Source organism: Acanthochromis polyacanthus, chromosome 1 (assembly GCF_021347895.1).
Source record: "Acanthochromis polyacanthus isolate Apoly-LR-REF ecotype Palm Island chromosome 1, KAUST_Apoly_ChrSc, whole genome shotgun sequence".
Taxonomy (NCBI): Eukaryota; Metazoa; Chordata; class Actinopteri; family Pomacentridae; genus Acanthochromis; species Acanthochromis polyacanthus.
In genome coordinates this window covers 54632876-54645298 of record NC_067113.1, presented here as the reverse complement: position 1 = coordinate 54645298, position 12423 = coordinate 54632876, and the positions used below count along the sequence as shown (strand labels likewise).

At 41.0% G+C, this 12423-nt stretch overlaps 1 protein-coding gene across 6 annotated transcripts in view; it reads left to right on the top strand.

Annotated features, from left to right (window-relative positions):
* Positions 1 to 12423, top strand: part of anks1b (ankyrin repeat and sterile alpha motif domain containing 1B) — a 291730-nt gene that overhangs the window by 160323 nt on the left and 118984 nt on the right. For all 6 annotated transcript variants that reach the window (XM_051957203.1, XM_051957205.1, XM_051957200.1 and 3 more), the window contains exon 11: positions 797 to 953. In XM_051957203.1, the coding sequence (XP_051813163.1) occupies positions 797 to 953 (157 nt within the window). The remainder of the gene's footprint in view (positions 1 to 796; positions 954 to 12423) is intronic.

Below are 12423 nucleotides of genomic sequence, written 5' to 3'. Positions count from 1 at the left end.
TTCAAGTAGAAAGATGCATGTTCTTTTTTAAAAAGCTCCAAGAAAACCCTGTTGATTACAGTCCTCACAGAGGACAAAAAGCCAAAGTCCTCAAGGGACTGTTTTAAAAGAAGCAAGAAAAGTTTAAACTCTTTCCAACCCTTTACTTTGAGAGAACATTGGCCTAAATCTTTCATGATAATCCAATTGTGTGAACATGGTTGGACTTGAATGATAGCCTTGAGCTGAACTGAGAGATTACGAGGCTGTGTTTGGTTCCTTTCTTTTTTTTGTTTGTAATGATGCACCTCAGGCAAAGGCAATCTACGTGATGGGTGAGAAAGAAAAAGGCTCAGACCTTTGGTCCTGAATAGACACTGTTTATTTTCATGTTTTTCTTTTTGCTTTATAACTGAGTTTATATTGTGTTGTGCTCTGTCTTTTAAATACAGCTCATACAATCAAAAAAAAATCATTTTGGTTTTCATGGCTGTGCGTCCAGACTCAGTCAAAGGCTTCTTCAATGTGCTTGTCAATCACTATTCATTAACATGCTTCATCACGTATGAGTTTTTTGGAAGAGATAATAGGCCAGCTGCAGTACATAATTAATAATGCAATTAGTGGTGTGCTTGTGTTTCCCTGAATGGACATGAATGGAGTCCTGCTTGTAGTTCATGTTGGAGTAGGCTGATAAAACACACACAATAATGGTGGTGGCCAGAAAAGTGGCCATCAGATTGTTGCCGTTTTTGGCTGATGTGACATATTTGACTAATTCCCTCAACATTTTTCTTTCTCTGTTTTTCTCTCCTAGGATTCAAAGCGCTCGGCAGAGATCGTCACCTCTCCTTCACTGGATGTTTTCCTTCCAGAAGATGAGGACAACCCGTACGAGTCTGTGACCACCGCCGTCACACGCAAACCCTGCTCCCTCGATATCAATCACCGGCTCAACGCCTGCCCACGCAATGGTAGGATGGACAGAAAGCTACATTTTAGTTTTGTGTGTCACCCGCTTTGCGTGATTCAGTTCTTAAAATGCACATGGCCCCTTCCTCCTCAAAAAATAAATTCTTTTTTACAGTATTAGTGTACTTTCATTCCTGTGAATATAATACCTCATTTTTATATCACAGATGGAAGTATTTTTATGTTGTTAACCCTCTGAACCCCAAACCCCACTGTTAGTTTGAAAGGCATGTTACCTTCAAAGAATCACCAAAATTACACCATTTATCAGAGTTGCCGGATTTTTAACCTTCAGTCAAACACTGCAAATCGGCACAATAAATCATGTGCGATTTTCAGTGTCGTCTGAAAAATGAACTAGATCTGTACTTATAATCATGGTAGTGTCTACAGATACGGACCCGTAGCCTGTGGCCTACGGATACGGCACTTTCCATTTGCCAGACAGATACGGACCGTACGCGAGTCTCGTGAGTCAAGAAGCTGCTAACCACTGCAAACTGTTGAAAGGTAAGCAAAGGTTAGGGTTAGGTTTAGGGTCCGTACCTGTAGTACCGATGCTACGGGTCTGTACCTCCAGCGTCTACCGGGAGACACATGACCAGATCTCGCGTATCTGATTGGCAAATGGAAAGTGCCGTATCCGTAGGCCACAGGGTACGGGTCCGTACGTCTAGCAACTACCAATAATCATATGCACATCCACTTCACTTTTATCACCATCACATCTTTATATAGATTTGTCAAACCATCAGTAAAAACTAAAATTTCTGCGCTCCTTGGTGGAACTGTGAAGCCACGATTGACTCGGTTGTCACCACAAGTCAGCTCACAAAAAATTGGAGACTTTGCTACCTTACTCAGTTGATCTGCAGGCTTTGTTTACGCAGAGCAGAGACAAGTATGAAAACAAGGTATAAATGTAAGCAGTCAAATATCTCTAATATGTAGAATCGCCATTTTTTCCAGTATCTTTTTTTTCTCCAGTTTGACCAACCATTTGTTAGCGGAGTCTAAAACAAGTTAGAAATCTTATTTTTTTCAGAAAAATGGTGACTGCTTTACAAAATGATTAGAAACAAATAAGATGGAGCATTTAAACAGTAAACTAATAGGTGATGTAACAAAGATTGCATATTTGCATATTGCAATCATCAAACTCGAGTTCTCCTATTGTGAAAACTGAGCAAAAACCAAAATGGCACAAAGTCAGCAACCGATATGTTTGTAGCTATTGTGGAAAAATACTGAACTAGAAACTTCTTAGTTGTGACCTTTTGTGTCCAATCTCATCTTAATTTACAGTATTTATCTGTTATGAATCTTTGTTCGTTTGTTTGGGCCTTTACAAACGTTGCTGACAGTGGTACATATGGTGCTGTGCAGTGTGTTCATGTTCACTGTTCACAAGCAACAGTCCATATAAACGTCCCGCTGTTGTGATGATCACAACTTCAGTAGAAGAAATGAGACACCTGAAAGCAAAACAAACTCTCTGTTCAACATTCATACAAGTTTTATGGCAGTAAACGGGTGTGGAAAAATATAGGTGAGAGAAGCTTTGTTTGAGGTGCATGTATTGTTTAATTTAAGTCTGAAATGGGTTTGGTGATTTTTATAGAAAAGCCTCGCAAGCCTAATGGATGTAACAGCTGTTGTGCTTGATTGTGTCGTTACAGTGTTAATACATTTAGGCAAGCTCCCAAAAGTCAGGATAGCCACAGACATCCAGAAAAACCTGTGTGGACATTACCTGACTATACAAACAACTCTGCAAATATGCCTGAAATAACCAGAGTAGCCAGATGCTCACTTGCAGGTTTGCAGCAGATTTCTTCCCTGCGTCTCTCATGCTTGGTTTGTGTACATTCTCTAGGGGAAGGGCAGTCATGTACATGTCACCAGTGTGCCTCAGGAAAGCCTGCAGATATGCAGACTCACAGAAATGGATGTAAAATAATAGTGTCATCCAGTCAAGATCAGAGCTCTCATGCATTTAATGAGTTGACAGTGAGACAAGCAAACCCTCATGCTCTTAGCAGGAACGCTCCATGAATGTTGAGATTGGGAGTGGGCCAGTGTGCAACTCACTTCACATACACGGTCATTGTATTCATATGGTAAATGCTTCATGATCTACACTTATATAGTACTTTTATACCTTAGTGGTGCTCAAAGCACTTTACAGTGTTTCACATTTACCCATTCACACATCAGTGGTGGCAAAGCTGCCATGCAAGGCTCGCCTGCCGTCATGCAGAAGAGGGGTCATGTGTCGAACGGTCAACCTTGCAATTAATGGACAACCCGCTCTACCTGAGCAACAGCCACCTATTATACAAGGTGGATTAGAGTAGCTTGAAGAAAGTTTCTTGTTTAGTGTAAAGCACCTCCTATAGTGTGACAGTGGCTAAAAACTCATCCAGACAGATCAGCTCCAAAAAAGCAGGGCAAGCTTTTTATTACTCACCTCCAACAAGATAAATCCTGTCTACATAGGGGTTTATAACCAAAGTAACCATTCAACGATTCATTTCTGATTCAGTGTGCTCTTCCACTGCCACAGGGTCGTCAAATCTGTTTTCGCTCTTGGATTTTAAATGAGCTAATCCCTTAGCCTCTGACCTTTCAGTCCATTCTCTTTGCTCACCGCTTGTTTGGTCTGCGGCGTTATACTTCGACACCCACGACAACAAACACCCACAATGTGTTCTTCCCTTTCACTCGGCTCCCATAGCGATGCTACACACTGCAGGTTGTCACAGCAACTGCATCACCGGCTGGTGAGTCACCTGTATGTTGCTATGGGAACTGTCTTGCTAGTGACACCCCCCTCCTTTTCCTCCTTCCACCTCCCAACAGGAGCAGAGAGTGGCTACTGTAGACTCATGTTTGTGTGCGTGTGCGTGTTTGCACGTGTCTGGTCACACGTTTAGCTGTTGCATCTCATCTGTGGTTGGCTGCAGGATAGCAGAGAGTCTATCTGTCAACATGCAGTCTGGGTTGTGTGTGTGAACCGGGAGGTTAGTTACTTTATGTCAAAGTGTCTTTTGGTGGAAAATTGCTTCACTGACGCAAGTAAGCAGTGTGGGTGTTGTTTGTTCTCAGCTCTCTGAGTGCTGTTACCTGACCACATGAGACAGACACAGAGAGAATGAGCCTGAGAGGTGAGGCTGAGCTCCTCACATTCCCATATTAATGGTAAAAACAACATGAAATGCATAATGTCTCTCTGGCTGCAGATACTGCCTTGTCGCAGAGACAGCTCAGTTGACAAAGTTGGAGGGTCCATTCAGACTGAGCCATCAACATGAATGTGAATCTGTGGCGCAGCAGGAGCGAAAATCCTGGATTCCTGCTCTGAGTCCAGTCACATGTCAGGCTAATTGGACATGGGTGTGAGTCAGTCTCTCTTTATCTGCCACTGAGAGGAAGGATGTGATGGAGGAACATGGGGAAAGAGGGATTGAGATGAGAGGAAAAGGGAAGAGCAGAGAGAGACTTTGGTGCATTACACTGCAAAAAGTGATCTTTCCCAATAAGTGAACTGGTTTGTCTTGTAAGTTCTTTCTTCTCTCTCTTTTGGTGATTTTTGTATTATGCATGTAGTTTGTGATAATGCATTTTTTTTCTAATGCATATCAGCTTGTTTTAATGATGGTGTGCCATTATCTTGCTGGTAGCTTGTAATGAAACTGAAGTGAGCAAGGCCTTACCCCGAATTTCCACATAACGCGATTGCGCCGCGCAACGGAACGAAGTGCCGCCGTCTTGCTCCGAAAGTCAAAGCACACTGCAAGCGCAGCGCAGCGGCGCGCCGTCCGGATGGGGAGGGCTGCTCCTCATAGAGGCTCTCGTATGAATAGCGATATCACGCGATAAAAACACATGATATAAACAGAAAATAAATAAACCACACCTCATTTCGCTTCTACAAGGTCGCTCTGCTTGACCCAGCCACATTGCTCTGTGATTTATAGTACTTCTATCATGGTTGAGTACATAATTTGTTTTGATCTCAAATGAGTGCTTTTCTTTATCCAATCGTTAATTTTGTATAGTTTATTCTATATAAAAACGGTCATTTTTCTTCGTCCATGGTGTCGTGTTGTATCTGGGACCCTGTTGACCTGATGCTCATGCCTCCGGAGGTGTAATAACAACATATACGAAAAAATTTACGTCCGAGAGGGCGTGCATTGTTTTATTTTGAAAGTTCCGGTTTAACTTCCTGTTTGGTGCGTTCTCAACGACGGTGAATTTACGAGGTTTTGAAGCGACGGCGCAGAAAATAGACCTGAAGCGAATCTCCAGCGCCGTGGCGCGTGCCGGCGCTTCAGATAGAAGAGAATGGGTTCTAAGTGCTGCGCAGTACGATTCAAGAGCGCGGCGCGGCGGTTTCGCGTTATGTGGAATTTAGGGGTTAAGCAAGCGCAGAATTATGAGGTTCGGAGGCCCAAGCAGAGAAGTTTTATTTTAAAGTAAGTGTACATTTTAATTGGTTACTTTTTTCCCCAGGACATTTGAGTTTCCTGAGTGTAATTTGTTTCATTGTTTTTTTTTTTTTGAATTCATGTGAAACATAATATAACCTATTATCAGATTATTGACTTTTAGTAGAAATTGTGAAAAAATATTAAAAAATAAAAAAAGTCATAACCAATAGACTTTTGATTGTGACCTTACTGTTGCTTGGCAACAGAGCTACATGCTGCCTGTTCTCTCTCTTTACCCAGCCACTATTTCCTCTAAAACTTTTAGACAACTCTCTCAGAACCCATTCCATTCTCTATACACTGCTTTATCCTCACTAGGGTCGCGGGGGGTGCTGGAGCCTATCCCAGCTGACTCAGGTGAAGGCAGGGGACACCCTGGACAGGTCACCAGTCTGTCACAGGGCTACATATACAGACAAACAATAGCACTCACATTCACACCTACGGGCAATTTAGAGTAATCAATTAACCTCAGCATATTTTTGGACTGTGGGAGGAAGCCGGAGTGCCCGGAGAAAACCCACGCGTGCACAGGGAGAACATGCAAACTCCATGCAGAAAGATCCCAGGCCCAGGCCGGGATTTGAACCAGGGATGTTCTTGCTGCAAGGCGAAAGTGCTAACCACTAGTTCACTGTGCAGCATCTCTCAGAACCATTTTTTTGTCATTCAGTTAACTATATAATGCAGTATTAAATTGGGCATTTGATAACAATAATTCTTAACTAGCGAGTTTAGCTAACCTAGCTTTTATCAACTTACATTAGATGATTGGCTGGCTAGCTAACTGATAAAACATGGTACAAAATGTTCCACAGCTAGTCAACAGACAGGTTCAACAGATGTGTGAATATGTTAATATTTACATAGTGTGACCTTATTTTGGTCACTGGTTTGTAGACAATTAAATGTGAGTCACTGCCGGTATTGCATTCATCCCTATGAACAGCAGAAGCGACAAACACTCTTATCTCTGAGGGATGAATTCTAATTGGCTGAAAATAGTCTTATTTGGCAGATCAATGCAACAATAGGGTCCACAGAGGACTGGCTCAGATTGGTTCACTGTTGTCTCGGCTGTGCTCTAAAATTAGCCTAATAGATGTGTCTGCAGGGGGAATTCATAACATTGTCAAAACACTTGGGTTCACAAAAAACAACCACATTCACACACACAGACACGCATAATACAAAATCTCAGTCTGAGTGTGGAGAAACTTACGAAGATCAGGACCTCATTGACCTCATTGCTGACCTCGAGGGAGGAAATGGATTTTGAAAATAGCAACAATATACAGTGCAGCAGTTATGGGAAATGTAGAAGGCAAAAATGTAAATATATAGAAAGAACACCTAATGTTAACATACGACAGCCTCACTGTGCTAAGGGCATATTATGTAGAAATGAGTAGACATTTGAAACAGAAGGTTGAGGTAGTAGAAATGAGTAAAAAAATGCCAATGTATCATCAAATGTGATAAAATCTAAATTTCAAAATGCATTTATGTTAAGCTATGATGAGATTCAAGATCTTAGTTGCTGACATGTTTGGTGCAGAAAGAGCCCAGAATTACTTTTTTTTTTATTAGCCTCATGTTTTCAGTCTTCCACATTTGTCCACACAGTCGGTGCCCTCCCTGCATAGACCACAACTGTACGACCTTAAAACAAGCCGTTTCAAAATATTCCATGAAACAAGTCAATCAGTGACAGATGGATATTTTTTGCAGTGTAAGCTCTGCCTGATATCCTCCTGCCCTGTACTGCTGGCTAGTTGTCTGCAGGTGTGGACTTTTGCAGTCTCTGAGTTGAGAAGATGGAGCCACTACACTGCTCTCTGAATCCTCAAACGATCAGGGCAGCTTTATCAAAATCCATCTGCGGGCTGTCACTCAGCTCAGCCGCTACAGAATCACCGTGGACCTGTTGTCAGTGAAACTACCACCCCAAACAATTTCCTGCATTTCATGTCTTGGCTTTGTGAATATCTCACTCCACCTCTGTCTCTTTTTATTTTACTTTTGTCATTCTTTTCTCTCCGTCTCCTGCAGCTGTTGTCCTGAAATTCTCCACAACATTAGGAACATAATCCCACTTCTGATGCTGTGTATTTATGGAAATGTTATGTCCCATTGCACCACATGTCCTCTGACATGACAGCTGTCATTTCTGACAGTGAAGTGCAATTCCTTTGTTTATAATGCAAGGTATGCTGGTGTGCATAATCCCACTACTCAGTGAATCCTAAGGTAGTTATTTTGTATATTAAGTCAGGATTATACTTCATGTATTGAATGAATTCCTCTCTGAGAGAATTTCATTTGTTTTGGATGAGGGAATCCATTTCTGCTTCACCATTCATCTGCAGATCCCTCTTGTGTACATTTGTCGAATTAATTTCATTTTGTTTTACACCTGTATAGACTTTTTTCTTACTTGTTTGGACACAAAAGTTACTTTTCTGGGTAAAAACCGACAATTTATATTTTTCATTTTGTTTGCAAATTTAAAATTCATATGAACAAATGGTTAAAAGCATCCAAACTGTGTCAGCAGTTAAATTATTAATTTTTAATATTATTTACACAAAATTATTTCTGAGTAATATATTTTTCATGGTTATTTTTGATCACATTGCTCACATGTTTATGAATTTTACATCTGATCTTGAATTGTGAGGCACTTTGTAAAGTCTGTTTCAATGTGAGCTCTATAAATGAATCATTTATCATTCTTCTAGCATCGGATTGAGATCTTACTTTTATGATGGTTTACCAGTATGTGTGATGGAGTCGTGGTACAGGCACTATACATAGTCCTAGTAGTGCATTAAGACCACATGTAAGAGCATTTCTAACGTATTAATGGATAGTTGTGGGAGTGTGTCCGTTTTCACAGTGATGGGAGTTTATATAACAGAATCAGGCATGTGCAGGGATGGCTGGTATAAATGGGCTAACAGGGCTAAACCCTCCCAGGCCAACACAAAAAAGATGAGAAAATTATTTTTCAAACAACTTACAACAGATTGTTTTAAGTTTAGGTGAAAACAAAGGTAGCAACAGCACCAATCAGTCAAAAGAAAAACATAGAATATCTCTAAATGGGCTTATTTTTTACAGCCCCAGCAGATGCAGTCTGCTTTCATTAATTTCGTTCTTGTAAGTGATTGACAGGCATCATGTCCCGCCCCCGTGGTTTACTGATCATTTGGGCTAACTTCGGTCAGCCCACAGGCCTTTGACGCAGCGAGAAGAGGTTAAAGGGGAGCTTCAGTTTTTTTCAACCTGGGGTCTGTTTTCATATGTCATTTCATACATGTGAGTGATGGAGAAATGAATTTTCGACATAGCTCCAGTATTTAGCCAGGCAGGCAGCTTCCCCACACTGACCGGCTCGGATAGTCTCAATGAGTGTCCCACAACATACTAGAGATGAGAAGTGAACGAAAACCTCCACATTACTTGGCGATTGCTCTTTGTTGTGGTCTGTATCCAAATCTCAGGACGCTAGAAAGCAAATCTCGTTCCGAAATCGCGCGATATCTTGCACCAAAACACCTGTTTTGGCGCGAGCTGCTAAGCTGCCTGCCTGGCCTAAATACTGGAGCTATGTCGAAAATTCATTTCTCCATCACTCACATGTATGAAATGACATATGAAAACAGACCCCAGGTTGAAAAAAAAATGAAGTTCCCCTTTAAGCTATGGCGGGCGTTAGCATGAATGAGGTGGATTATTTGCTTTCTTGTCCATTTTCCTCAATGTCTTTGGAGGAAAAGCTGGAAGTTAAGAGACTGGGATCACATCGGCCATCGATGTGAGCTTATTTTCAAATAAGGTAGGCCCATGTTGACCTGTTAAAGGACTGTGACGCTTTGTTTTTGCTGAGGTCATCTGTTGTACTGAAGGCGTGTTTTGCACTACATGTCGCCAAACAGTTGTAATAAGACAGTTGCAGCAGGCTATCTGTGGGCAGTCGTTGCAGTTGGAACACATTTTGTAGTGGTGTGTGTGTGAGAGTGAGTGAGTGTTGATGTAGAGCACTAAAAAAGTATAGTGTACCTGTAATTGATGTAACTGTGTATCATAGGTGATGCTGCTTTTGCAGCTGTGTTAACCATTTAATCGGTATTATGCATTTGTTAGTCCACCCAACAAATTTCACCACCAGCCGCCACTGGGCATGTGTATAGTTTTTTAATCAGGTGGGGGAAAAACATGTATATATATTTCTGTCATTATGCATACACAGTCATAAATCTGCAGTTTTGTAAATCTGGCCTAAGATCTGCTCCCACCTCCAGTGAGAGGAACAAGCTTGAGAACCATTCCAGGTAATTTTATTCACCTGAGTATTTGCAAAACCAACAGCATGTCAGACGTCTTTTTGTGTTAGGTAATGTCAGTTTAGATGTCCCCTTTGTCTACAGTTAGCTATAGGACAGATTCAGTGCTACAGTTAGCTATAGGACAGATTCAGTGCTACAGTTAGCTATAGGACAGATTCAGTGCTGCAGTTAGCTATAGGACAGATTCAGTGAGAGCAGGACGCAATTGTCTTAGTTGGTGCTTAACTAACATTATCATAGCAGTTTATACTGAGGTGTATAGTGGAGTATATATTGTAAAAGTAAAAGCTAGCGTGCTGAGGCTCTTATTAGTCAGCCAAGTTGAACTGCCTTCAGCAGACACCACAGATCATTACCCCAAATTCTTCTCTCCAGCTGCTCATGAATTTTTTGGTCTCTTTGACTCAGAGTACTGTCTAGTCTGAGGCAAAAATGAATTACAAGTGGTTCCCTCTCTGTGGAACACTTGGATCTCCTCCTAACTGGTCAAACAAAGCATTTTGAGTTGGACATATGGGAAAAATGCATCCGATTCAAATCTGTACTCTAAATCTAAGAGTTATTTATTTATCTAAATAGATGAGTAATGAGTGGCCCACAATATGAAGACACATGATTTATGTTTTCTAACTTGTACAATAGAGCAAACAAACTTCTCCTCTACTTTCCCTGCTTGTCTGGACATGATAAGCCCTAACATTGAACCCTGATGTTCGGCATCGCATGTTTGCTGTTGGGAGCAACATAAAAGGCCGTGGATTATGGCTTCTGGTTTGTTGAATAGTGCTAAACTGACACTATGTTCCAGATATGCAGGTGTGTGATTAAGGAAAAAGGAAGGGCAGATCACACACACAAAGGGTCATGAACACACAACACACACAGGAGTGTAATAATGTGGAAAGTTACTTGGATGTATTAGTTTTGACAGCCATATGACAAACTTAAGTTTTTCTCACCATGGTTTAAAATTTGGAGAGTACTGCTTATACCAGGAGATATTTTTTTTTCTTTTGAAAGCAAAATTATTGACAACAATTTATGCTTTTAAACACTCCAACAGCTGTTGAAATCATTCGCACCAACAACAGCTTTGAACCACAGGATTGCTGTGTTGACGGCCAAATTTCAGGAACACAGAAGCATTGCAGGTAAAAGTGCGATACTGCAGATAGGAAAAAAAGCAGCCGAGTGTTGAGGGGAACTGCAGGCGAAGCGTCGCAGCCTCCAGTCACGTATGGAGCAGACAGAAAGCACCGAGCGTTGCCAAGCAGTTGGAGCAAAAGTGTCTCTTTTCTGCTATTGACTGACTCCTCCTGAGATAAACCCACACTTGTCTTCAGCGGGTAAACAAGCCACTGCTGACGTGTGCAACATGAAACTCCTATCCTGTGTGTGTTCCTTCATGAGTGTGTCCTCTGCAGCACTTCAGAAGTCCTATGTATTTCAGCATTTCAGCACATGTCTCAGTGAACTTTCCTGTGACAAAATAGGCTAGCATACAGGTAGGGATCTTAAATTCCCAACTTGTGCAGCAGTGACAACTAATATTGTTCTGTTTCTTTGTGAGGCCTCTTTGATGTTTGGTTGATGGTATTTGTGCAGTGTGAGGAGGATTTGTAGAACTTTAGGCATCTTAGAGCTGATATGTGTGTCTGCTTATGATGCTGTTGATTAGTTTAATACTTATGAACATGTACTGTATTCAACATTTTTGCATGTCGAGAGCTTTGATGGAGACCGTTGGTCTTTCACATTTTATCTGAGGTCCCATTCAGTCAAATCGGGGAAACTCTGGCTCATAAAAGCTGTTTGAAGGGGACCCAATATGCTACATTCTTTCTCTGTATTTTTATTTTGCGACTCCACTGGAGTAGTTTTAGTGAGAAAAAAAAATCTTTGTTCATCTTATACTGGCCCTTTTAACAGACCATACTTTAATTTGTTTTGTTTTGTTTTAATTAGCCATTTTAGTTTCTGTCTCTTTAAGGCTTCTGTCTGAATAAATCCACTTTCTTCTAATTGGCCAACTTCTTGAAGCCTGCAGAGAGAAAACCTCCAGCATTTGTGAGCTGTGCTACCTGTACTTCTACATAGTTCTCTGCCTGTTCTACTTAACAAGAGCAAAACGTAGAAAAATGCTTTTATTTATAACAACCTGAAGCCTATACATGCGACTCACTGGGTTTACTTTTACAATAATTTTCTCATTATTTAAAACTTTAGTCACATTTAATATTAAGTGTTGCATTTCATATATATACATATATATATATATATATATATATATATATATATATATGACAGAAAGAGAAAAAAACATAACATGTCCCTTTTTATGCTTTGATCATTGTGGTAATTTTCTCATTAGAGAAACAGGCAGCGCTAATGTTTCCATGTCACAGTGATTACAGCAATGCTTCACCTATGAATGAGTTCAAATTAGCCAGTCACAGGTTTGCACACCTTAGTGCCATTACCTGAAAGGTTGATCAGTGAAGACCTCTGCCTCGTAGTACTTACTCTCCCTTTCATATTAACTTCTTGTCACTTCTCTCTGGCTGATGAAGCTATGCTGCTGCGTCTCGGCCCATTTATCCTACTTCGGTTGGCACCAGAGACGT